At 46.2% G+C, this 26,081-nt stretch overlaps 1 protein-coding gene and 1 long non-coding RNA gene across 5 annotated transcripts in view; one reads left to right on the plus strand and one right to left on the minus strand.

Moving 5' to 3' along the window:
- Window positions 1-26,081, minus strand: part of LOC125412531 (BEN domain-containing protein 5) — a 1,187,626-nt gene that overhangs the window by 208,829 nt on the left and 952,716 nt on the right. Inside the window, exons 1-3 of one of the 4 annotated variants that reach the window (XM_048453390.3) lie at window positions 18,420-18,759; window positions 4,077-4,210; window positions 1,637-2,021 (exon numbers count right to left, since the gene is read on the minus strand). The exons of 2 other annotated variants lie outside the window; for them this stretch is intronic. In XM_048453390.3, the coding sequence (XP_048309347.1) occupies window positions 1,637-2,021; window positions 4,077-4,210; window positions 18,420-18,645 (745 nt within the window). In that variant the 5' untranslated portion in view covers window positions 18,646-18,759. Of the gene's footprint in view, window positions 1-1,636; window positions 2,022-4,076; window positions 4,211-18,419; window positions 18,760-26,081 lie in introns of those variants that run through there. One more of the 4 variants, XM_085686420.2, reaches the window with a different exon arrangement.
- Window positions 17,697-25,886, plus strand: LOC146895140 (uncharacterized). The gene is made up of 2 exons (XR_015737535.1): window positions 17,697-17,836; window positions 22,224-25,886. It is a non-coding gene; the product is annotated as an uncharacterized LOC146895140 (long non-coding RNA).

Here is a 26,081-nt window from a genome sequence, read left to right on the forward strand (position 1 = left end):
TGAGCTAATGATGTGGAAAGAGTTTGCTGTTGGTGTGCTTCCCCATCCTTCTGAAGAAGTTCACAAAAGGCCCAGCACAATCAGAGTAAAAGCCATCCACCTGAAGGTCGGGAAACACATTTCCCCCTGAAAACGGAACTGTAGCCACAATGTCCATCTGCACTATAGCACCAACACTGCTTTCTTAAATTCTCACAGCTATGATGGCCCACTGAGATTTTACCGTAATAAACACCTGCGGAGGACCTGAAGGTCACATGTGACCTTTACTGCCACGGTGAACATATGAGCTGCGACAAAGTCAAGGTGAAGGCAGAGCTTCTGGCCATTAACTATGGTGCTGCAGTGTGAGCTGGAGGTTTGTTTCTGGTAACCCCCACCCTGTGTCAAGGTCAGGAAAAGGCCCCTGGCTGATCTACTGAGACATTATCGTGAAGACACACTTAAGAAGCAAAGGTACCTGCAAATGGAGTAGGGACAGAGGGACAGTGTGGGAGTAGGCCTGTCCACACCAAGTACAGAGCGGACTCTGCACATCAGTGTGTATCGTCTGTCTAGATAATGGAGACCCGCCTTCTTCAGGGGCATATTTGGAAGCTGCGGACACGTCTGACCTAGTTTACTCCCCTTTTGAGGAAAGTGCTCTGATGCAGAGGCCATGGCGGCTGACCGGCCCCACCTCTCCCACTGCCAGCTCCTACACTCTGCAGGAGGTTTTCTGACTGTTCTTCTCAGTCTCATGCCTTTCAGAATCCATTCATCCATCCCAGCCTCCACACCACTTCAGATGAAAAAACCTAAAGGCCAGGGTGGCTCTCCTCTAGCAAAGCAGAGGAATTTTGTGTATCTTTATACTAATCCCTACATACCTCCAATGCGCAGAGCTTTCTTGTTTGTTTTGCTTTGTAGTGGGTTGAACCCTGGGCTCTGCACATACCACCCGAGCACTCTGCTGCTGAGCCACATCCCCCAGGCCTCAAGACCGATTTAATGCCTCCCATTCCTACTGAAATAAGCCCTGCTACTACCCAAGATGGTGGTTTTCAGCGTCCTTGTCTTCCGCCCCCCACGTCTGCAGCAGCCCTCCTAACGTGCCCCATGTGTTTGTTTCCCATACTCAAGGGTGCTGTCCTTGGAATGCTCAGCTGCCTGATTGCAGGGCCCACCTTTCAAGACCCAGGCACTTCTTCAAGTCTCTCCCCTTTAACCCCTTACACACAGCCTGTTCAGGCTCTCAACATTTGGGTCATGTTAGCGGGATTCCCCTTGGTCACTCTCTGGCTTACAGTAACAGTATGTTTCAGCTATCATCCAGTTTTCTTTACTGTCCTGAGGTCTATTTGGAGGGCTACCCCAAGTCTCTGTGCAACCCTCTTGCTGGATGGGCAGTAGCAAGCATTCCGTCTACTCTTGTTCTCTGAGCCACATTCCCCAGTGATCTTACCACAGTGTGGCAAGGGCTGTATATTCACAGGAGAGTGACTCCTTGGGGGTGACTGTTGAGCCAAGTCTCTCTCCTTCCCTAGCCTCAAGGGTACTTGACCGGCTTCTCCCCTCTGTCCTGCTGGAAGGGGAGCTGCAGGAAGTAGACCCCTCCCACTGTGAAGAGTGGTAAGTGGCCTGCCTGGGCACTCACCGCTGCCAAGCCGCAGGAGCAGCACATCTTGGAGTCTCCTGTTGAGGTCTCGGAGCTCCTTCATTTCAGACACCAGTGCCCCGTACTCCTTGAGCTTCTTGGCCTGCTGCACGAGCTGCCTCCGAGTCCGCTCCAGCTCCTGCTGGAGGTGACGCATCTCCTCCTGTTGCTGCTGGTAGTTTCGCAGCAGCTCCTCATACAGAGCCCGGGGCACAACGGCATCCTCCAGGCTGTCCATGTCCTCTGTGCCCGGGGAGGCCTCCACAAAGACCTCTTCCGGACAAGTGTTGTGACCCAGGCTCAGGCCGTTCTGTTTCTCTAGCCGGGCCACCACTGCCTCGATACTCTTGTGGGCCGCTTCACTAGGCTTCCGCCCCTCCGGTCTCTGTGTAGGACAACGAGAATCAGTTCAGGCAAGGGCAGCTGGGACTTTCTTGGACTGCAGCTCAATATTTCCCCAGACAATCCTAGAATCACAGAACCACAGAACATCAGTGTGTTGAGAAACCGGTTACAGACACAGTCATTTTGCAAATAGGGAAAGAGAGGCTCGGAGTGCTCTTGCCAAATGTCATACAAGCAGGGGGTGGCAGAACCAGGTCATTCTTCTCGTGCTAAGACTTCACCATTTCCATCCTAGCACTTGGCCTCTTGGACACACATATCTGGAAGAGTCTTCTAAATTTTCCAGCCCTCCCTAGCCTCCATGGTGCCTGGGCAGTCACTTGATGGGAGTGTTCGGTATGGATTTCCAAAGGATTGGGAGCCAATCTGGCCTGCCCAAATCAGTCCAGAGGAATCCCACTCAAAAACATACATATGCAAGTAGTTCTCTCTTGTAACCTTTTTAAGACTGTTTCAGTTTGGAAGGACGTCAAAACCCAAACCCACTCGAATCTAGGGCAGTACATATGTCGTGTTTTCTCTGGTTCTGTACTGCCTACTCACTCAGGACTGGCAGTTGGCAGGAGCCTAACAAATGTTTACTCAACTGAAAACTTCAAAGAACGCTAACATTGGGGTGCTTTCAGATTTCTTCATGTTGCAGGTAAGCCAACCAAGCTCCCGAGACAGGAAGAATCATCCCAAGGGTGGCATGGGAAGTTACATGCTACAGAGTCAGAAGCAGAATCTGGAGCCCAACTTCCCCACACGGAGTCTCCCTCTCACAGCTGCCAGCCTCTCCCTCCGCAGGACAGCACAGGGCAAGGAAGACTCATTCATAAGAGAATGATCCACCGCCACCAAGGGGCTGAGGCAAGTTCAGCTCAAGTGGACAAAGCTCACACTGAGGGCGGCAGGAGAGCAGAATGGTTGTTGAGTCTTCACCTAGGGTTGAAGGGTCATGAGCTCTCTCCCAGGGGTACAGACAAACAGAGCACACAAGATTCTGCACAACTTAACTATCACGGGCCAGGTCTGACTCAGCTTTCCAGTTTCAGGAAATTAAAGGCAATGAAAATGAGGTAAACTCATGACTTAACATTAAGTAACATTGCAATGTCCTGGCCATTTTATTTGCTGAGATAATGAATAGATGAATGTACCTGCTTAAATTGTAATGACTACCTTAAACATCTGTCTATGTCACGGTACTGTGAGAACCTGAGGTACAGGGACCACATGGCTACACTTGATGACCCTAGGGCCAGCACTGGGCCAGACCCACAGCAGGGGAGTAATGGATGTCATGCAGTGGACTGGCTGCATCTTTTGGACCACACTCTCGGGATGTTCTTGACCTTGTGTCCCAAATGAGATCACAAAGCAGAAGTTACCTTTCATTTCCTCCCTCTTCCTTTCTCTGGGATACTCACAGAACAGGGTAAGGCAGCAGAGAGCTAGACCTCTGAACAAGATTTTCAGCAGGGTTTTTTGTTTGTTTGTTTGCTTGCTTGCTCTCATACAGTGAGAGACCAGCTGGGACACATAACAAGGAAACGCAACCTCATGAAAGGTTTTTCACCAACCCAGGATCCCATAAGTGCCCTCTGTGAATTTTACCAATATCTTTCCGCAGCAAGTGCACCCTCAGAAATTTGGGACAACGTCAAGGTGACTCGCTCTAAACTGCTACCCCAAACCAACAGCCGCTTAGTGTCCATGTGAGTCAGCAGCGACCTCTCCAGCGTTGTGTGCCAGGGAAAAGCATGCTGTCCTACCTCTTCAGCAGTCATGACACTGCACACACTGTCACAGGACTGTGCCTGCTGGTACAGTCTAAATGAGAACTCTCGGAATAGTAGGCCTTGGGGAAAATGCAGTTGCTGTCTCAAGCATCCTCTACCCACACCCCCAAAAAAGCCTAAACAAAAGAATGCCCATGGCCTATGATGCCAGGGGACAGTAATATGGGGAAGAGGCCAGACTGGAATTCTCTGGCTCTGAGAAGTATGACGTCACTCCCATGAACATTCAAGAACAGCAAAGATTTTGTTACCTTGATGTGTCTAAGCTGTATGTCTTCTCCCCCGTAGTCTTTAACCTCCCCATCGTCTTCCAGGTGACTGAGAGAAAGTTTGGGGATTTTTATTTTCTTCTGCATCACACTGTTCTCAAGATCAGATTTGTCTTCTACAATGCATATCAAGAGAACAAAGTTGATTATGAGTCAAAATGCTCAAAAAGTCCAAAACTTCAAATTCTAGAAAATAAATGAGGCCAAACCAGCTAAAAAGGAAAAGCAGATAAACCCAGGCCTACTGTGACCTGAGCAGGGAGCTTCTGAAGGTGGCATACAGCATCTAGGGTACACAACCAACAACATACAAAGTACTGAAGCAGCACCCAAGTGAGTCTGCATAGGGGTTTCGGCATATCCATCTAAAAGGTTGCCTTTTATGGAATTCAAGAATCCTGGAGCTGGAATAGCCCCTAGATTGCCATCGGGTGTGGTGGTTTGAACAAGAATGGCCCCCCATAGGCTCATGCTTGTATACTCATCTCCAGTTGGTAGAATTGTTTAGGGAGGATTAGGAGGTGTGACTGGCTGGGAGAGGCGTGTATCTGGGATGGGATCTGAGGTTTTAAAAACCTGTAGCATTCCCAATTGACTTCTCTGTGAAAGAAAGAATTTAAGTTCTCGGCTTATAAATTGCTTTGGTCATGGTATTTTTGTCACAGCAATAGAAAAGCAACTAAGATTCCTGGTCTGAACTTGACTGACACGTGAATCTCTCAATATTCAAGACGTACTTGGTGTAGACCAAGTATCTCCTCAAGAAAACTTGGTTTCTGTTGCTTGAGAATAAAAAGACAAAGAGGAGTGGCAGCCCTTCTTAAGGCGACACCTACACTGTAAGGGCATAGCCAGGCTGAGGAAAAGAAGGTATGTTTCCTCCTCGACAGCACAAATGTGAGAAGGCAGAGTCTAATGGGCCCTGGTGAGTGACTGCTCCGACTCTCACTTCAGAGATGAGAGAACTCAAACCCAGGGGAAGGCAGAGGCTGGCCCAAAGTGTGAGTGTGAGGAAGAGCTGGGAGTGAGAAATGGCTCTGGTGTCTTGTCCTGTGTTTTTGTGTGCTCATAAGATGTCCTGAAGAGTTCATACAAACATGTTATTGGTCCTCATTTCCTCGCTGTTTAACCTAATCTCACAGAATAACAGAGTATTGTTTTTTTTCCCATGCAAAATTCAAAATGTTCTTTACTAATCTGTCTATCACAGTGGAAGCTAGAAGTTCAAACAGAAAAGTTGTAGAGGTAGAAATATGAGTCTACTCTGAAAATGGCCCTTAGTAGTAAAACAGTTTGTTTTCTGGGATGGGATTGAAACTCTGGAAATTCCTGTTTCTTCCATTCCCCAAAGGTCCCCACTATATATCTTAAATCCATTCTCTAGTGTGCTGCTGCCCATGTGGCATGTGGCTGGGAGCCGGCTCTACACAATGTCCTGGTATCTTTGTGTGTGTGTGTGTGTGTGTGTGTGTGTGTGTGTGTGTGTGTGTACACGCATATGTGCAAATGTTAAACAAGCCTTCATGTCTCTTCCAGGTCAGGCTTCTCTCCTCAAAACTTGTTAGTAAAACGGAGAAGGATGCGGATGCTTATAAGCCAGTAACCATGCCAGGATGCACTCAAATGCAATCTTCTCAAATCCAGCTTCAGCAGTCAGAGGTGGGACCCCTGTATCAAAAAAGCTCTGAGTGAGCCCCAGTTTCTCCAAGACAGGAGGAAGAGATGAGCAAAGACCCAGGCTAGCTGAGCTCAGGCCTCTATGACAGTGCTTCAGAGTACTCTTCAAACTGTGCCTGGCACGCTGGGTACTCCGGGAGTAGAATATTATGCTTCCTATTACCAGTGTGCCTGAATCACTTTATTTCCATAAGCAGAAAGTGGATAAATATTAAATTTAAAGAAAGAAAGAAATGACAGGCAGTATATGAAGCACAAAGGAAGAGCCCAGGAAAAAGATGTTAATAGCTCCTGCTGGGAAAGGCCCTTTCCGCTAGGGTAGAGGACTCATCCGTGGTTCTGCTTTCACAAGAATGACCTGTTCTTGTTCTCTTTGTGTCTATAAAACTCATCCAGCAGGTTAGGCATCAACAGTAGAGGGTACCTGGGCATTTATAAAAGAACAATATCTTCCCTTTACAAATCAATGCTGAATCTTTCTACGGCAACAAGCCTGCTGAAATGTGAAAACTCAAGAGAGTGCTTCAGATGAAATTATCTTGGCATAGGGTGCTTGTGCACACATACACACAGGGGAGTGGGGAGGAAGAGAGGGAGGGGAAAAGAGAAGAGGAAGAGGAGTAGTGGAGAGATGGGAGGGAGGGAGGGGAAATGGAGGGAGGGAGGGAAGGAGGGAGGGAGGGAGAGAGAGAGAGAGAGAGAGAGAGAGAGAGAGAGAGAGAGAGAGAAACGCCAAAGAGATGCTTCTTCCGTAGTCTGGGCAGGACTGGGGGGAATAGGCTTCCTTCTTCCCAGAATACTCCTATTCTCATCGCCCCGCCTCTACTTCCTGTCTGGTTGACCTGCCTATACTTCCTGCTTGGGCAATTAGCATTTATTTAGAACATGATTGACAGAATACAGACAATTCTCCCACACCAGGGATGGGTGACAGACAGGAGTGCTCTTCACTTGATGACAACAATGACTGGAGGCCCCACCCCTAGACACACACAGGCTCCATGGTCTTTCATACCCTCCTCCTCCTTGGGTGTTTCTCAAACTCTGTTCAGCCTCCATTCATCTCTTCCTTCCTCCTCTGAGATCTCATTCCACACTGTCTATACTGTGTTTACTATACTCTATTATCCTACTATGCTCCAATTGCCTGCTTAGAAGCTTCTCTGACACCTGAGTAACCCCATAGGATAGAACTGGCCACACAATGGAGACTCATCAAAAAAAAATTAATACAATAATAATAATGATGATAATAAATGCAGGCTCTGCCAGTAATGCATGAATGGATACTCAGCACCAAAATCACTGGGTGACTGTGAATCAAAATTGTGATACTCCATTGTATACTGAGAATGTCTACAAACAGAAAACGAGGTGGGGGTTGGCAAGTGTTAGGGATGATATGGAGAAACCAGTGAGATTGTCAAAGGAGACAGCAGCTTTCCAAACAATTTAGCAGTTGCTCGAAGAGTTAAACACAGAATCACTGTATGACCCAGCAACTGCATTTCTAGATGCATACTCAAGAGAAGAAAAGCAGGTCTACCTAGAAACTTGTGTATCAGCATTCATAGAAACAATATTCATAATAGCCAAAAAGCTAAAACAACACAAATGTCAATCAACTTACGGAGGGATCAAGTTTCATGCATTTTGCATACCTTCATACAAAAGGGTACTATTCACCATAAAAAAAAAATGACATACTAGTTGAAGGTACATATGGATGAGTCTTAAAAACATTAAACTAAGCTAAAGACTCAGACACAAATGTCATGTACTTTATAATCCTATTTCTATTATTGGAATAATAATTATTATTCAGAATAGGAAAATTCAGAAACAATAAGTTGGTGGTTGCCAAGAGCAGGGGGAAACTGGCCAATAGGAGTGATGATGATTTTGGGGATTGGGAGATTATGAAAATGCTTCAGAAGTATATAGTGAATTTTACACACTTTAAAAGTAGTTTAAAGGACCTGGGGAGATGACTCCGGCCAAGAGCACTGGCTGCTCTTCTAGAGGACCTCAATTGGGCTCCAAGCACCCACGTGGCAGCTCACAACTGTCTGTGACTCCAGTTCAAAGGGATCTGATGCCCTCTTCTGGCCTCTGTGGGCTCCTGCAGGCACATGGTGCACATGCATATAGCAGGCAATACTCTCTCTTACACATGAAAGGAAAAGAAACCTACTAAACAATAATTAAAATAGTGAATTTTGTGTTGACTTAAAAAATAAAACACTTCAATTCACGGAGGGTTACCTTGCTCAGGCTAGATACAGAGGAGAGGGCCTTGGTCCTGCCTCAAGTGATGTGACAGACTTTGTGGACTCCCCATGGGAAGACTCTCCCTCTCAGAGGAGTGGATGAGGAGGCAACTGGGATTGGTATGTATAAGATTGTTTTAAAATTAAAACATAATGCGATACTGGCCATGGTGGTACACGTTTGCAATCTCAGCACTCTGGGAGGGGAAGGCAGGAAGATCTTGCCGTTCAGTTCCAGCCTGGGCTATATAGGAAGTTTTGGACTTGCTTGAACTGCCAAATGAGACTCTCGTCGCAAAAACACAGAAACGATGTGGAATGTCTACTACATACAATACAAACAACACTGCTCAGCAACTCTGCAAATAAGCATTATTCATTACTTCTTTTGCTTTTCAAAAAGAAAAGATAAAAGAAAAAAAGAATCTCACATAAAACCTCTCCCTAAACTCACCTAGCAGCAAAGGTGCAGAGCCAGGATGTGATACAGATCTCCTGTGATCCAGATCTTCTGCCCCACAAGGTAAATTGCATCATCTCCCAGTACATGCATGGAACACACAGAAGCCATGGTGGCTCACGATGGATGGTTGATTGAATGACTAAACGATGGATATACAGATAAACGATGGATATCCCAACTCCCTGGCCTGAAGCTGAGCGCAGGAAGCCGCACTACTCCTGCTCCCATCTTTAGGAATCTACAGAAAGCAGCAGCCACTGTAGTATGTGTAATACGGCACAACATAAACAGTGTTATCCAGGTCAGGGGCCTTGGCTAGGTTCTTTGGAAAGCAGCCTGAGCAGTCCACAAAGTTCTGAAGTAACAGGAGTTCACCAAAGGGACAGAAACTTTAAATCACATACAGTGAGCTGGATCCTTAGTTGCCTCAATTACAGGCCAAGGGGATCTTGACATTCCTCTGGAAGCCAACCAGCACGTGGCCGCCGTTTCTCTTTAGCTTCCTCTTTCATCCACACTCCCTGGATATGAGGGTTATGAAGACCTGAAGCCTATGTTCATCCTTTTCTCTAGGCAGTGAGCACATACTGAGCCCATGTGCATCCAAACACTAAGCTAGGTGGTTTGGGGGTTAGAGGTACGTACAAGCCCAGTATGGTATGTGCCAAGAAACACAACCAGAATGCAAGGCCTGACTTCCCAAGAGATGCTAGTTTACCAAAGGCTCTCCAAGCCTTTCTCATCCTACTTCTGGGTTGAAGGTGGACTAATGCTAGCCATATCTAACCCATAGATGATTCGACAGAGTCAGCACAAAAGCAGAAGACATGGTTAGGAGAGGGAAGTCAGCGAACTAATAAAAAACAGCCTTAGCATTTGAATCAGGTGGGGCCTGGGCCAGAATTCTGCCTTTGCTACAAACTATGCGAGGGAACTTAGGCAAGCTCCTTAACTGGTCCAAGCCTCAGATGAAAACTGCTTTCTAAGGAGACGGTGCATGTAAAGTCCCTGGCAAAGCAAAGGTCCTTACCATGATATTCAATAAATAGCAGCTGTTAGGCCACGCTTGTGGGTTATGTGTTTGGCTTCTGGTCCCATGGCAAAGAGGGCCACTGCAAGTATCTGACACAGATTGAGACATGATGAAAGAGATGGTTTAAGAAGATTTATGTGGCAGTGCCAAGCAAGACGGATGGGGCATGTGGATGAGCCCCAACATGGAGTGACAAGAAGCTATAACTCTTGACCAGTCACATTAATGAAGGTGAATGGTGGTGTGGATCCCCGTAGACAGCAAATCTGTCATGCAGCGTTTAAATGTGTCTTTGGAATGCGATTCTGGTTTTGACTTCCAGGAAACCACCCAAGGAAAACAGGAGCTGACCAGAAAGAACGGAGACAAGAGATGGCTCTCTAGCCAACCTGCCTTCCCGATTTTACCAAGTTTAGAGGCAAACAGTTAGTTTTGTGTATATAGAAATAAGTGTGCATCCTCGGGAGAGGTACCATCACTATCCTGCTCCTCTAATTCTGACAAGGAAGACGACCATCGGCTTGAGCATCTCCACCCTCTCCTTTCTTCTATGATGTCAGCAACTGATTTTACACTTTCAATAAATCCTGAACAAGTACCTACTGTGTGCCAAGTCTAGTGTCAGATCCTTTACATCAGTACATCTAATCCGGCAGCAAATTACTGAAGTAAGAACTATAGGTGTAAGAAGTGAAGTGGCTTCCCTAAGATATAAGTGACAGGGAGGATTTCATTCCACTCTGTTTGACACCTGGGCCCTGTTCCTGTCACCTAATTGTACCTATTGAAATAAGAGAAAAATTAGCTTTATGAACTGAACTGAAAGAACATATACAATAGCAGTATACTGATAAAAAAAAAACTTCCAAGGTATTTGTCTTTCTTTTGACTCTGCCTACACTTTAGAAGACTTCTCTGATGGGTTCCCAGACTGAGATGCACACTATATAAATCCCTGCACTATAAAATTTATTTAAGGCTGCCTAACTCTTTTTCTGTCTGTGTGTGTGCATGTATGTGTGTGTGTGTGTGTGTGTGTGTGTGTGTGTGGTTTTAAAATGTGTTTTTCAAGAATATAGCAAAACTTGCTATTTGTTATTAACATGGGGAGAAATGGAGGCACAGGAAAAAAAGCCAACGGTGTTCTTGAAGTATCAGACAGGTGAATAGAAAACCCAGGGCAAATCTGTCTTCAGACCCTTAAAGATCAGAGGATTCTGGGTTAAAAGGGGGAGCAAAGCTGTCCTACCTCCCACTGTACATGGCATCATCCTGGATAATTAAAATAATCTAGAGTCAGAGAGCTGAGCTTGGTGTGAGTTTGCCAGTTAGAATAAAATGCTAAATTCTGGAGGGCTAAACACAAAATGTTTAGCAAAGGTTTTGTCTTGTTTTATACATATCTATATGCAAGCTTCAAGTTTTTTATCCTCACAAAAGAAAATCCTGTGAAGCTTGTGTTTGCATTAAAAACAGATATACCACAGAGAGACAAGCATGCTGCATTCTCCAGCCTATGGTGTTTATTTTTATAAAATACAAAGCAGATAGAATTCTCAAGTTTCAAGGATTTTATCCAGCCAAGACAACAAAAAGAAGGGTGCCCTGCTGTGGAGTGGCAGAGGCAAGCGGGGGGGTGCTGGCCCAAAGCCTGGCTCTTACAGGCCCGCTGGGTGACCTGGCTTCCCTTAACTTCCTTTCGGTAGAACACAGAGACAGAACTGGAAACCCTCAACAGGTCCTTCAGTGTCCCAGGTCTCTCTCTTATCTGACAGGGCGGGCAGTCAGGCAAGAGATCACCTCTAAGATTCCTCCAAGTGGGGCTGTTAGAAAAAATGCTCTTCAGAGGCCTTGTACCTACAGGGAGAAGAAACTGCCAGGCATGGGTGGGAGGCCTCCGTGCTTGCATGCCCACCTCCTTGCTGTCCCTGGAACAGAGCTGGGACACAGACGAGAACAGGAATGCCATCCTGCTGGGTCATTTGTCTTAACCGTCCTCACGTGTTTTACCAGAAGTGTTGCTAAGGAAATGAATGAATGGCCCCACAGAAGAGTCACAGGTCAGCAAGACACAGGAAAACGGTGAGTCCCCCGTGGTTAGGTCTAGTCCCAGGAGGACTTAAGACACAGTTGCGTCCTACATTTAACATGCATTTGCTCCTCTCCACAAAGGGCGATGCCTGTGACTCACCTGACTCTTCTTCAGTGGTTAGTCCACAAATGGGTAGACCCTAATAGCTGTCACTATTAGAAAGTCTGTACTGTATATCAGGGACTTGTCCCTGTTTCAGACAAGCACCTAATGCTCAGAGAAGTCGAGCATTTCTCTGCCGTCACACAGCTCATAAGTAGTGGTCACAGTTTGAACCCGCACTGTCTTTAAAGTCCGTCCTTTGAGTTTTCACACTTCCACCTCCGTACACGAGCATGTGACCTCCAGGCTGCCTAACCTTCCTCTATGCTGAGACAAGCTTCCTTTCTCAAATATCCCTGACTTGCTTCCACCTCCCACAACGGGGCAGGCACTCAGTCCCATGCCGGAGGCTATGATGCCTCTGCCCTCCGTTTCTAATCCATTGCTCACAATGAGCTCTTGAATTCCAGCCCCTGTCCCCAGTTCTACCTCTGGGATCCCCCGAAACAAGCCTGATCTTTCCTCTATGGTGTAAAACTCAGAAACCAAAAAAGTACAAAAATACCGTTCCATGCAAATCTTCTCTTGTGCATGTATATTTAGCTTTCCTGTCGTCTGTCTCACCAGTGAGCTCTGGGGAGGGGCAGTTGTTGCACAGTGAAATGAAACAAAAGTCGGCCAAGACCTGTGGTGCTAAGACCTCTCTCCTCATTTGGTGTCTTAGGACCCCCCTTAATCCTTGCTTCTCAGTCTAGCTCTGGCTGGTCTTTCCCAGTCACCTTTTATGGTTTGTCTCTTCAACAGTGCCCTTAAAAGCTGGTGTTCTGGAGAGTTCTGCCCGTACGTGCTTCTCTCCCCTCTGTCTTCACCCACGGTGACATCAGCCCTCTCATGGCTGATTACTTCCAAATCAGGACCTTTAGCCTGACATACTCTTCAGAACTTTGGGTTACCCACTCTGACATCCCACTCTACATGTTCAACGACACCCTAACAGTCTACAGAGCTCACACAACATTCATCATCTCCCCTTCCAACCTGCTACTGTTCAAGAGTGACCTCTGAGGACGGAGGGTCCAGATCACCGTCTCTTGTCAAATCGCATCCCACAGCATCACAAACAGGCAACTACCAAGTCTCAAGGAGTTTCATTTTCATGTGTGTGTGTGTGTGTGTGTGTGTTTGGTTTTCTGTTTTTGTGACAAGGTCTTGCTGTACATGTAACCTAGGCTGGCCTATTATTTATGAACTTGCCTCAGCTTCTTAAGGGCTGACATTGCAGTCCTGACAGGTGGGAGAATATAGTCCACTGTCTGGAACCTCTAGCGCTTACTAAACGGGTGCTTGAGTAGCTTCCTCCAGCTCTATTTGGAACAGATACGCATGCGTGGAACCTGGAATCTGGTGCTTACTGAGATCTTTAGCCAGACAATACCAACCCCTGTTCTTCCTGCATTACCTCCCAGCATTTAGCTAGACCACCTGCTAGAACTCAGACCCCGTAGAACTCAGGTGGGCCAAGGAAACCTCAGGTTATATGATTTTCTGGTAACAAGGGTACACACAGCTTCTGTGTCTGAAGAGCTTAGACAAAGGTACACAGGCAAGAAAATTTCTTCCTAGAGAAAAGACATCAAATTGAACTCTACTTTTTTTGGATATTTTTAAATGTAAAAGTTAAAGTGCTCTTGAACAAATTAACACACACACGTCCACGCCCCAAAAAACAAACCAAAAAAAAAAAAAAAACCCAACCAAATAAACAAAAATAAAACCTTCAACTTGCCTGGGACTTCTTTCAGCCTATTAACCAGGACCCTGAAGCACTCTTCAGCACACATTATTTAGATGCAACAAATGTGTGGTTCTTGAGCACTAAAGTTCACATCAGATTTAACCGTCAGTGATTAACATTCCAGTAGAATCTGCAACAAATGACAGCAGGCAAGTCCCAGTCTTTGCTCCAGTGTGTATCAGTGGAACATGTCAAAACCTAAATTAAAAGTTTTCACTTGCTTAGTTTAAGAAAAAAAAAAGCAATCCCTTAGTTGGCATGCTCCCACTGATGACATGCAACAATCTCTGCATGTGAGATTGGCTAGTCCCCTGCTTCGCTGTGAGCTCTGTAGAAGTTCCAAAGCATTTCTGGAGCAAGTGATCTATTTGGACTGACAGTGCCAAGCTGGGACCTGAGCCCTGAATGAGCTAAAATTACCAAAGCGAGAAGAACGTGGCTTTGGGACTTATTTTCCCCAAGTGTGGGGTTTCTTCTACTTGAGGGAGTGATAAAGAATGTTGACTTTTTCCAGATGAATAAAATTGAATGAAACCTCAAAAGCCCGTTGCAGGTTTCTGTTCTAAAAACAAAACAAAACCAAGTGTGGTAGAGGTGCATGTCTCCTGTCTCTTATCTTCCAACCAAAAAGCATTTACTTTACAAACTACAGGAGCGGCACAGCCCGGCCCAGGTGGATGTGCAGCGCTGGCCAGCAGGCCCCTGCTCTGGAGAAGTTCGCTATCTGGCAGCAACACCGACTAACCAAAACAGTCTTCAGCTGCTTCAAGTCAAAAGCCGGCAGCAAGCACAGTACAAAGCGGGCTGAGGAGGGAGAGTCTCCCTTGTGGGAAGAGGCAGAACAGGCAATGCCCTAAAGACTAGGCGCTTTCAGTGTACTTTCCCCACTCTCTCTTACAGCTGTACCAACAATGGGTCCCGAGTCTGTTTTCCCCCAAGGAAGGTAAACTCCACTTAAACAGAGGGTTCAAGTCAAACAAAGATGACTCTGCAGTGGCAGACCCGGGAGTATGTGTCTACAAAGTAGCAAGAGATACCTCAAGTCCAGGGCAAGTAGGGTTGGGGGGCTGGAGGGTGAGACTGAAGAAGTGGAGCTGGGCTGGCCTATGGGGACACGAATGTCAGGCCAAGAAGCTGAAGCTCTATCAAGCAGGCCATAGGGGAGCTCCAGAAGGTTCTGAGCAGAGCAGTCAATTGATAAGACAGTGGTTTAGAACATTCTGAATGCAGTCTAGACAGTGGCCTGGACACTGGGTAATGAATTAGCAGTCTGCTGCAGGCTTCAGAAGAGTGAGAGCCTAGGCAAGACTGAAAGCAGCCAGTGCTTGTAGATCTAGAAAAGAAAACTCCAAACTCTCCTAGAATTGGTTCCTTCGATATGCTCGCTGGGGCCTGGTTTCAACCTCTGCTTAACACTTCCTACACACTCCCTGAGGACAGTGTTTGTGTCTTCATCACTCTGCCCCCTCCACAGAAGTCCCATGCGGCTGGGCCTAAAAAGACTGTCTTCTATGGATCATGCCATCATTGTGATCCTGGTGCCTTGGTGTAGCCACGCAGTACTGCACTGGGTCTGGCTTGTAACAAACAGGAAGGCCACACTTGACTACAAAGGGAATTTAGGGCAGTCAAGTCAACACAGTATAGAGATGCCCAGGAAAAATGACAGAATTGTCAGGCTACAAAAGCCTACAGGAACCAGTTGGAGTCTCTAAACCCCATAAGCAGGCTGGATTGCAACTAGACAATAGCCAGGGCTTTGCAGGGGAAGTTCTCAATTTCACAGGCTGCATGGCAAAGAAATGCAAGTAAGAAGAGAACACAGCTCACAGGGGAGTCAACCCCTGAATTAGCCTGTCCCTCCAGGAGCTCCTGGGAGAGGATTTTGTCAATGAGATGACAACTGAGAGCCTGTGGAAGTTTTCGATTCCTGGAGAAAGGAGACTGGTTGGGTAATAGAGGAAGAAGAGCATAGTGAGTGTGAATGCTCAAAACTCTGTTCTCTCCAGCTGGAAAACCTGCCTGGGGCTACCCATTTCATCAACATTTTCCCTTCCCTTTGGCCTCTTCCATGTCATGTTGTATTGGTTCATCAGCCACCTCACAAAGGAGATTGCCAAGCAGGGACAGGCACTAGAAGATCCGGGCTGTAGTTTTGGCTTTGCCATTTATTTGTATGTGGCGGCAGGGAGTTCTCTGAGCTTCAGTGTTCTCATCTATAAAATGGAAACAAGAACTACGGCAATATCTATGAATGGGTGCTAGACCAAATAACGAGCAGCCACACAGCAAGACTGTCACCAAAGTGTAGGGGAAGGCTTTGATTTTTTTTTTTACTAGGGGTGGAAATGTAGTTTGGTACAAAGGAAGCCATGCGCTAAATGTTGACACACTGAAACCACGGCATAAGCTACTGTGGGTGGCAAAGTACAAAGTACCCTAGCGGCTGGCTGGACATTTCCTGGGTTTACGGAAAGGGTTTACTTCAAGACAGTTACAGTGGTTGGCTGGGCAAACGTGTGGCAAAGTTAACTCACTTATCACCAAAAGCCATAAGTGGTTCTGAAGCTTCTTCTGATGCCACACTACTGAGGTCAGAACTAATTAATTAAGCAGGAGCAGTCCACAAAATGCAAAGTCACCTCTGTCTTCCTCTTGAGCAACTAACTCCCCCAAACTTGGCGCTGTAGTAGAACTTTGCTTATAAAAGCCTACAGGAACCACTTTTGTGTGAGTTCCTAAGCCCCACGAGGAGGCTGACTGCATTTGAACAACAGCACGGTCTTTGCATGGGTCAGATGCGCTCTTCAGGTGAAGATACTTCAAGTAAGCTTCAGAGCCACCAAGCTCAACATACAAGGCAGAATCCTCCCAGGATACATGAATTCCCAGGTTCACACTGGCCCTTCCAATCAGGTCTGCACCAAGAACAACAGTTTGTTTAAAAAGTTAACCAGCTTACTGGAATTCAAAATGGAGTCTGGCCACCCTCAAGTTCCCACCCATCCCAGCCATGCACCCACCCACCTCTTTCCTACTGGAGATGAGAAGAAGCACTTTTTAACACAGTTTGCTGAAACTGGTACCACACTTACTCTGCCAAGTTTCTAGCCATTGCTTAGGTTTCTTAGGTATGGATGCATGTCTGTACATAATTTAATGTACCCACTGCAACTTGTGTCGATTGAAGAGAAGAGTTGGTAGAGTCTGTCATCTGCCTAACTAGTCTTTCTATAGTTCTTAAGAACTACATGTATCTATACTTGCTGAATGAATGGACAAATAGATACTTGAGTGGAGCTCAACAATCTCAAAAAAAAAGGAAAGGACACCCATCCCATCCACTCTCCTGGGCTCTTTCAGATCTATGTGTGGCAGGATCATTAAGAAGCATGCTCTCTTTTCTTCAAGCAAAAGGGAAGCTAAGGTTACACCTAGTTATAATTATGAGGCTTATCGACTTGCTGAATAAATTCTTAATCCCTTCCTAGGTAATTAAAGGCAAGCAAGCAAACAAAACCTAATCAGTTATGAAGACTTCCGTTCTGAAAGCTGTCTCTCTCACTCATTTTTCCCCCTTGGACCTTGGTGTCTGGTGGGGTGAATGGACCTACAGCTCTGTGCCCCCCCCCCCGGCAGGCCTGTCAGCGAAGTGGTTAAGGGCTTAACCTATCAAAAAGGGGACCTTGTGGTGCTGATGCATTCCAAATCTTTCACTCCTTCATTCCCATAAGCCCTACTTCCCAGAGGTATTAGAAAGGAATCAGCCACGAGGCTTAGTCCACTGACAGCTTGTACTGGGATCCTGGGCAAGTCACTATGATTTATGCTAGGCTCGTGTTTAGGCTAAAGGAGAGGGAACACCACGGAACTCTGGAAGAAGTAGGAAAAGTGTCAAACCACAAAACCCTGACAGTCTTCATTGGGCTCCTAACCTTGGGTTGTCTTCCAGGTGGAAGGTAACTGTCTCTGCTTACCCAAAAGTAGCAGCCCCTACACCGCTGCCCCTAGATGGAAGTGGTAAGCTCCTTTTTCCTGTTTGGTGTGCGCCCAAGCCTTCTACAAGTGTCTGGGAAAGAAGGTCAGCTTTGCTTGAAGTTATCTTTGCTTGAAGAGGGGCCACAGTACAGGAGGCTAAAAGGCTTGGCTTGCCCTGTCAACCAACCAAATCTCTGTATCTTTATCCATCCACTTAGAGACCAACTGCCAGTCTGTCTCCTTCCCCTCTCCCTGACCCCGTGTGATTAGGGTTAGGAGGCCAGGCCCTAACCTGAACTAGAAATTGTTTGCCCCTGTCTCTCTCTCTCTCTCTCTCTCTCTCTCTCTCTCTCTCTCGGAGCGTTCTGGGAGATGTAAAAAGGAGCGTGGAGGTAAGCTACCTTAGGACCCCCTTCCACTTGGCCAGTACACTGAGATTGGGCCTCCTGGGTCCTAAAGATGGCCCGGATGGGAGACGGTGTCAGAGATCCCTTCTGTGAGACAGGGTCCCCATCTAAAAGACCTAAAATTGCTTCTAGCTCCAAGAAGACACCAGTGGCCGTAAAGGGAGAGAGGAAGGAACAGTTTGAGAAACTTAAGGTGGAAAGCAACAGAGAGGAAAGCAGCTATGAGAGGCAGAGGTGAGAGATGGAGAAATGACAGTAGGGTAGGCAGCTAGTGGAAGGGAAAGTGAAGAGGCAAGTAGAATACAAAAGAGTCAGAAAGAAGAGGGCAGAGAAGGGAGGCTGACAGCCCGGTGCGGGAGTGTCAGGGAAGCAAGGAAGACAAAGGGGACCCTCGGGTCTTTTTAACTGGTCTGGCCTCTTAGAGACACCTGGTGCCCAAAAGAAAGCCCAAGGGGCAGGAAGGGGAGGCAAAAGCAAGCTGTGACTCCCCGGCCCCGGCCGCTCAGCCTCTCCCAGATCCAGCCCTAGTCCGCCCGGACCCGACGCCCCTCCCGGCCCGCTTGCTCACCTGCCAGAGCCAGGATCTGGGCCTTGTGGAGCAACAGCGTGCCCCAGTCCCGGGGGGCACGCGGGGGACTCTCGGGCTCCGCGCCCAGCTCCTCCGGGCCCCGGTACACTGCGTACACCTTCTGGTTGTCAAAATCCAGTCGCGAGCGGGGGCTGAAGTCGCGCACGCACGACACGGGCAGCGCGTAGCAGACGTTGTCCTCCAGGAACCGCACAAAGGCGTACATGGTGGGCGCCGGGGGCGGGCCCGGGCGCCGGTCAGCCCGCGGGGCGGCGCGGAGGTGGGGGATCCCGCGGGGGGCGTGAGCCGCAGCCGGGCCGGGGCGGGGAAGCTCCCCGGGGCCCCGGCTCCCCCCACTGTTATTGTTCCTGAAAGCCCCGCTCTGCCAATCGGCTGCTCTCGCCTGGGCGCGGAAAAGGAGGGAGTGGGGAGAGCCGGGCGAGGGGCGGATGAGGGGGTTTGGAAGCGCACCGCCACTTGCGAAGTCAGACCCGAGCAATCACAGCCGGAGTGCGATTGCTGTAAGGAGGGGAAAGAGCGGAGATTCGATAGCCTTAATAATAACAGTACCATGGCAGAGTGGGGGAAAACACTGCTAAAAGTCGCTTTCGGCCGAATTCAGTAGTTTCGACAATCGCGCTGCAGAACAAACTGCATTGCAACAAAACTATTTTGCAAAGGACGGGAGGGTGAGGGAAGGATTGAGGCTGGTGGGCTGGTAGTAATTTTATGAGAATCCCCAAGTGTAAACTTGCAAGTGAGCCAAAGTTTAGTGGTTTGAATTTAGCCACCCTCCTTAGTTCCTTTAGTCCACCCCCACCTCCCCCTTTCCCCTTTTCTCTTTCAAAACTACCAGCACCTGCTGTGAGGGTCAGTCAGCCAGAAACATTCCCCCAGAGCTGCCAAACCAGTTTTGGCCAGAACTGGTCTTATCTGAGGATTCCAGTTGGACCCAGCTGCTGTGGTGGCGGAGGGGTTTGTCTCCTCCTAAGACAAACTAAGACTTCCTGAGAGGGTTTGTCTCATTCCCTCTAGTCTTTCTCCATTGAGGAATCGCCTCCACTGCACGCTGCTTCTGGGCAGGGACAAGTTGGAATGAAGCAGGGACGGAAGGATTCTGGGGATCTACGGCAGAGGCTGGACTGTTTGGAGTCCTCTCAAGAGTTCAGGATCTAAACTGGGCAGACCAGCAGTCCCTTCTCTAACTTTTAACAAGAGCTGGTTCCCACAGAGAAGTCACAAGTACCAGTGAAAGGAGCTTGCCCCGCCGGCACGTGTAGCTTCCCAGGGGGTATGTGTGGCATCCAATTGAGCTATTTGCATCCCATTGTCTAACCCAAACAGGGCATTTGCCAGTGAATGGGGGGGGGGGGAGAATAAACAACATTTTACACACACCCATTCCTTCATTTATTCAAGAAACCAATCTTTATTGGGCACATCCTCCGTGTTATATTGTAGACTTGATGGTCTAGAGAAAGAACGGATACCTAGGTCTTTGTAGTATTTATTTATGTATCAGAACTTGAATTTCAGCTGGATCCTTTGTCAATATTAAATTACTGTCTGAATCACACACCTTTCCACTGATTGCAACTTTAACATTCTAGTTGGAGAACATTAAGGAAGTTTAATAAATGAGTTAAGAGTGAGCAGGCTATCCTCATAAAGACATACAAAAGGGAAGTGGTAGACATGAAATGTTATGTTTCTAAAACTCATTTTAATGAGCTTAACCTGTAACAAGAAAACAAGTGCCCCCAAATGCTCCTTGTGATTCTGGGTGCCTTGCTTAGGCGGGAGATTTGTTTCCCCTTATACTCTTCTATGTTCATATTCCACACACGTAAACCCTTGCTGCTGTTCTCCCCAATAAGATATTACACTTTATAATAAAAGCACCTTAACCATTTTAAACTTAAAGCATTGTGTTCACATTTCAAATCAGCTACACTCATAATGGAGATAAAGCAAAACTCCCAAATTCACTTCACTGTGATCTGAGGAGTACTTTATGCTATTGTAGAACCCAGCCATGATAAGCCCCATAGAGGCCTGAGTTTCAGCAGTTTACCCTGAGGCAATACCTGGTTGCAGGAAGGACCACAAACAGATTACTACGCAGGCACCACCCAGGAACAGACCATCCAAAGGAAATTCCTGAAGTTCCAACTGTTGTAGATAGGATCACCTGCCGGCACACACTCACCAGGACACCCCTAGACATAACAAGCTCCACATAGCTCCCAAATCTGGCCATAGCAGGTCAGATAAAGTTTCCTTAAAGCACCCATTGGTGATACCTAGTGAACTGGACATGACTCCAAGTCATCTTGATATATATTTCATCCTGTCTTATCCAATAGTCATTCCAGAAGATAGGCTCTCCTGATTATGACTTATTTTGGCTGACCTTAAACGGATTATTTTAGAAATACATTCCTAAGGTGGTCAAAGGAAAATATAGCAAGATTTCTGGTCACAGTTTGGAGCATACAACGTTGGCCATATTTAATGACAGTTCATGAAACTCCAGACCATGTTTTCAAAAATAACTTCAGGTAGCACTCGGGCGATTTCCTGCATTTAGGTGAGGATGGCTCCAAAGTATGTTGGCAGTGTCATTGATCACCGCTTTCCTGGACACAGTTCATTACAGAGTCTACATAAACTATTTGACTTTTCCAACAGAGTATGACCCTAGTCCTGGGCTGGCTCCTTGCCCTCTTCCTGGGAAGCCTTTCCCCACAGAGTGCAGGGCAACCTCAGCAATCCCTGAAATCCAATCCCAATGTCTTCTCCTTCCCCAGTCACCCCCACTTGCCAAGCACAGAGGAGCCTTCTTCTGTTTTTATCTCAGCACCTTTTATTCCCTCGCCGTGTCAAAAATGAGAGGACAGTGTGACACAGTTCCACACCCTCACAAACTGGGGAGTTCCTTTAATACTTGGGGGACCTCAAGTCTGGATTCGTGGCTTCCATGCAGAAAAGAAATTTAGGGCTAATTTATGAAGTGGAGTTGGATATTTTGGTAAAGAAATTTTAATGTAGGCTTAAGTGTGGGGGATAGGAGAAAGCAGGGTACTGGGTGGGGGGAGGAAGACTCACCCACGGGCTTGAGTGTAGGCTTCTCTGCAAGACAATCACGAAAATAACACAGACCCATGTGTAGGTGGGGCTTCCTCAAGGAGTCTCAATTGTTTTAGCATTAGCCATATCTACATTTTTGTTAACTCTTGAGTTATATCTAAAACGGTTGCTAAGAAACAGTTTCTTCTTTTCTCTATCATGATAAATAAAATTATAAAAAGGCTCTGAAGATGGCTTGGATGGAATTGTAATCTGATAAGGTAAAACCAGAAGCCACCACCAGGGTTGCACAAGGAGTTTAGTACACGTCCTTTCTCTGACTAGGGATATCTGGTGAAGAGTCTTAGAGAATTACAGTGTTCACAGCTGTGAAGGGAGAAAGGCCTTAAGCAACTGTTAATTGTGCTGCACTTTTTATTTCTCTGCTGGCAAAGTGTTACAACCAGATTCTGGCGTGACAGGCATCTCTCCCCGCAAATTTCCTGTCTTTCTGTCCCCCTGAACTAGAATGAGAGCTGTTTGAAGGTGAATTAAAAAAGCTAGTAACTTCAGCTGCCCGGATACATGGCGCAAGGCTGGAAATTAGACTCCCAGGTTAAACTTATGTTAAAGACTACACGATAGCATGATTGAGCCTCTTAAAAAGTTTTTCTTGAAATCCTGTTTGTTCTTTTCAGAGTTGGAGTTCAGTCTAACCCTCTTTCCCTCTCTCAGGTATCCCACCTGGAAACTGCTCCCACACCGAGGACAGACACAGAGATGAGCACATTAAATCCCAGCACCCTTACCTATCCTCCCCATGCCAGTGGGAACCATTATAAAGCGGCAGTTCCAGTTCCCAGCACTGCGAGAGAACAAAAGAAATGATAGGATGAAAATGAACACCAACAGGTTCAACACACTCTGCAGTACTCTGCCTGTAGGGCCATAGGATGGGCCTGAAGAAGGAATGCAAGCACAGAGAGCTGAGATACTGAGGGTAGCAACCGAAGCCAGCCAATCCCCAGGTCCGACAACTCACATGTTCAGTCTACTGCCGCAGACACAAGGAGGATCTACTCTGTACTGCACCAAGCCTCCCCCGGCTGCAACTCCCCCATAAACACTCAGAAAATCTTTGCCTTGACCCCAGAAGACCTGGGTTCGACCCCCAGCACCCACATGATGGCTCACAACTGTCTCTAACTCCAGCTCCAGGGCACCTGACATCTTCATCAGGTCACCCCCAGATTCAAACAAATCACCTATCCAAGTTGGTGTGACCCATGATAATGCAGTTGTTCCATCTCCCAAGAACCTCAAGAAAAAATAAAATCAGACAATGAAAAATGGGCACCAGCAGGGTAAACACACTCCCCAATGTGTCTGTATGTAGGTCTGCAGAATAGGTTCTGGAAAAGGCATGACAGGCACGTCGGGCTGAGCACCCTCCTTGAGCACTGCTTGTGTACCATTAACAGACACACATGCAGACGAAACACCTGTACACGTAAGAAAATACAGATATATTCCAAAAACAGACTTTAAACTCCAAGAGGCGATATATAACACTGAGTTCAACCAAATCATGGTTGAATTTTCTTCTCAACAGCCCTAACGAAAGGTCGCTTAGATTTAGTGTCAGGAAGTTTGCTACCACATCTTAACATTAGGACACTCCTAGATGTTAAAGTCTTCCTGCACAGAGACAGATTCTTTTATATAGTAGCTGCTACACTAAATTCACGGAGAATCCTATCCCAGCTCTTCAAATACGGAAAACTTCAGATCTTGCCTTTCGTCTGCCCAGACATCACTTCCTTCACCTGTCTTTCCTTACGTGACCTGTTTTAGAACCGATAGTTGGGTTATCATCTACTTGTCCTCTACAGCATCCTGTAAGCCTTGCACACTAAGGGCTGCGCATACTTGATCGGTTTCACACCAAATCACTGAAGAATGTTGTTAACTCACCAACAGAGTTCAGAAACTGACACTTATGGCAAAATGGTTTGGTTCTGGGTAGCCTGAAAGGCTGATAGTCATATTTTCATTGTGGAGACTTTGCTCCAGAAACTGTATGGAGGGAGAAAATGAAGGGAGGTAAGTATGAGAAGGAGGGGGGCTGAGTGTCCTGTCCCACCCCTCCCTTGACTTCCTCTTTGTGTGCCAAATGTACTTTGCCTCTCATCCAAGGCATTTTAATGGAGCAGAACATGTGAACATCTGGACCAGTTTAGCAACCGAGTCTCCATCTCCTCTGCGCTCTCCAGTTTTTGTGCAGAGCCTTGAGTTCATGTCAACCTCCTTTGGTTCAGCCAGCTGAAGCATGTTCAGTGGCATCAGGGGGACTTATGTTTCATATTACTGCCTGGAATTCTCCATGTACTTTGCAGAACTATTTTGAGGAGACCTGGGTTCTGTGAATTTTTAAAGCAATTGGAGCGTGTCTTTTCAACCTCTTTGCTAATGATTGATCACATTTTTTCATGATTTTGCCTTTTTTCCTGTGATGTCTGATTTTTCAAGTCTCTTCTTTTTACATTTTTTAAAGACTTTTTTTAAAAAGTACTCTAGATTCACCATAAAATTAAGATCAAAAGACAAAGGTTTTCCCTCTACCCCTTATCCATACTCTATATTCTCCACCATAATGGTCTAACTGATGTCACTCTGTGGACACACTGTTATCAGTAGTAGCCCAAAGTTTATGTCAGAGTTCATTCTCAACATTGTACATAGGTTTGAACAAATGTATGCGGTCACGTATTTAGCTTTATAGGTTTGATCCTATAAAAATCTGCTTATTGCCCTAACCCCCCTGTGCACTCTATCTGTCCAACCCTCCCTACCAATCCTAACTAACCCTGGCAACCATTGGTGATCTTTCTTTATTTCCAGTTTTCCCCAGACCCTGAGTTTTCTTGCCTACAAGAATCTAAGAAGGAGTTCTTTGGTGTGGGAAGTCCTTCTGTATATGTGTTGCTTTTATTGGTTAATGAATAAAGAAACTACTTTTGGCCAATGGCTTAACAGAATATAGCCAGGCTGGAAAAGATATATACAGAGAGAGTAGGCAGAGTCAGTAAGACACCATGCAGCTGCCAGAGGGGAAAGATGCGAGCTTCCAGCTGGAACCTTGAGGGGAGGCCATGAGCCTCGTGGTAAAATATAAAATAATGGGGATGGGTTAATTCTAGCTGTAAGAGCTAGCTACTGATATGCTAAGCAGTAATTTAAATAATATAGTTTCTGTGTGATTATTTCTGGAGTCTGGCTGGCCGGGAACTGAACAAGCATCAAGCAGCCTCCTATAACAGTTCTCCACACTTCTTGTGTCTCCATCACCAGAGAAAAGGAAAATATATGCTATACCCTGAAATCCTGATTCAGTTAGGTTAAGAACACTGAGTTTTTGTTTTATTTCCCAGATTATTCTTAAAGTTGAGCACTGTGAGGAAATTTTAAGGCAACATGCTATTTATATAGGGAATTATCAACAAATAATCAGTAATAACCATTATTTTTACTGATTTCAGGAAAAATATATAGGACTTTGAACTGTCTCTATAGCCTCAGAGAAGCCATGTAGCCTCTGTGACTTATAAATTCTTCATTTGAAAACTGGCATTCAATGTACACTGTCTTCCTGGGTCTGGGTTCAAACCATGGTTTAATATGTGAGGACTATTATTACTGTGTTCAGTTATGGGCAAATTTCTTAATTTCTCCATGCAGAATAATTGCATATGGTTGTTATGAGAGTTACATGAAATAACCCATGTGAAGTTATTGAAGCAGTGCCTGACATATGGTAGTGAGTCCTCAGTATCTTATACTCCATCATCATCAGCACCACCATCATCCTCCTCCTCATCACCATCATCATCCTTAGCATCACCATCCTCCTCCTCACCGCCATCATCACCATCATCATCCTCATCAACACCATCATTCTCCTAATCAGCACCACCATCCTCCTCCTCCTCATCATCATCCTCCTCATCATCAGCACCACCATCATCCTCATCATCACCATCATCATCATCATTATTATAAGAGTTCATATCTCCATTCTTGTGAAGGGGAAGGTGCTCCAAATATTTTATTAATTCAGATTAGGTAAAATAAACTGAATTATGATGATGTTTGTCTAGCAAGTATCCCAGAAGGCCTCCATCCATGCGCTCTTTAGAGTAAATCTCAGGCTCTAGTTGCCAAAGAAGTATTCTGGTCTCAAGTGTCCTGAGGCTATGGCATTTGCCCAAATTGCAGTGAACATTTCCAAAACATTGTGTTTGGAGCCATTCATTCTTTCATACTGATGTCATTAAGGATTTTCTTTGAAGAAATCAAAAACTTTTATGTATTAAATAAAATAAAAGATGCAGACATGTTTATGGTGGCCAAAAGTCTTGTGAATGTGCAGAGCATAGTCAAGTTCATCCAATAAGATCCTGGCTCTGTGGTGTGAGCTCGTGTGGGCCACTCATGTGAGTTGGTCAGCGGATGATCTGAATCCTACCATGTTACTCATATAACATTTGAATTGGTATTGAAAAGAAAGAAAACAAAATGGGGCTACAGTGAAAA

Source organism: Myodes glareolus, chromosome 3 (assembly GCF_982192425.1).
Source record: "Myodes glareolus chromosome 3, mMyoGla1.1, whole genome shotgun sequence".
In the NCBI taxonomy this organism is placed as follows: domain Eukaryota; kingdom Metazoa; phylum Chordata; class Mammalia; order Rodentia; family Cricetidae; genus Myodes; species Myodes glareolus.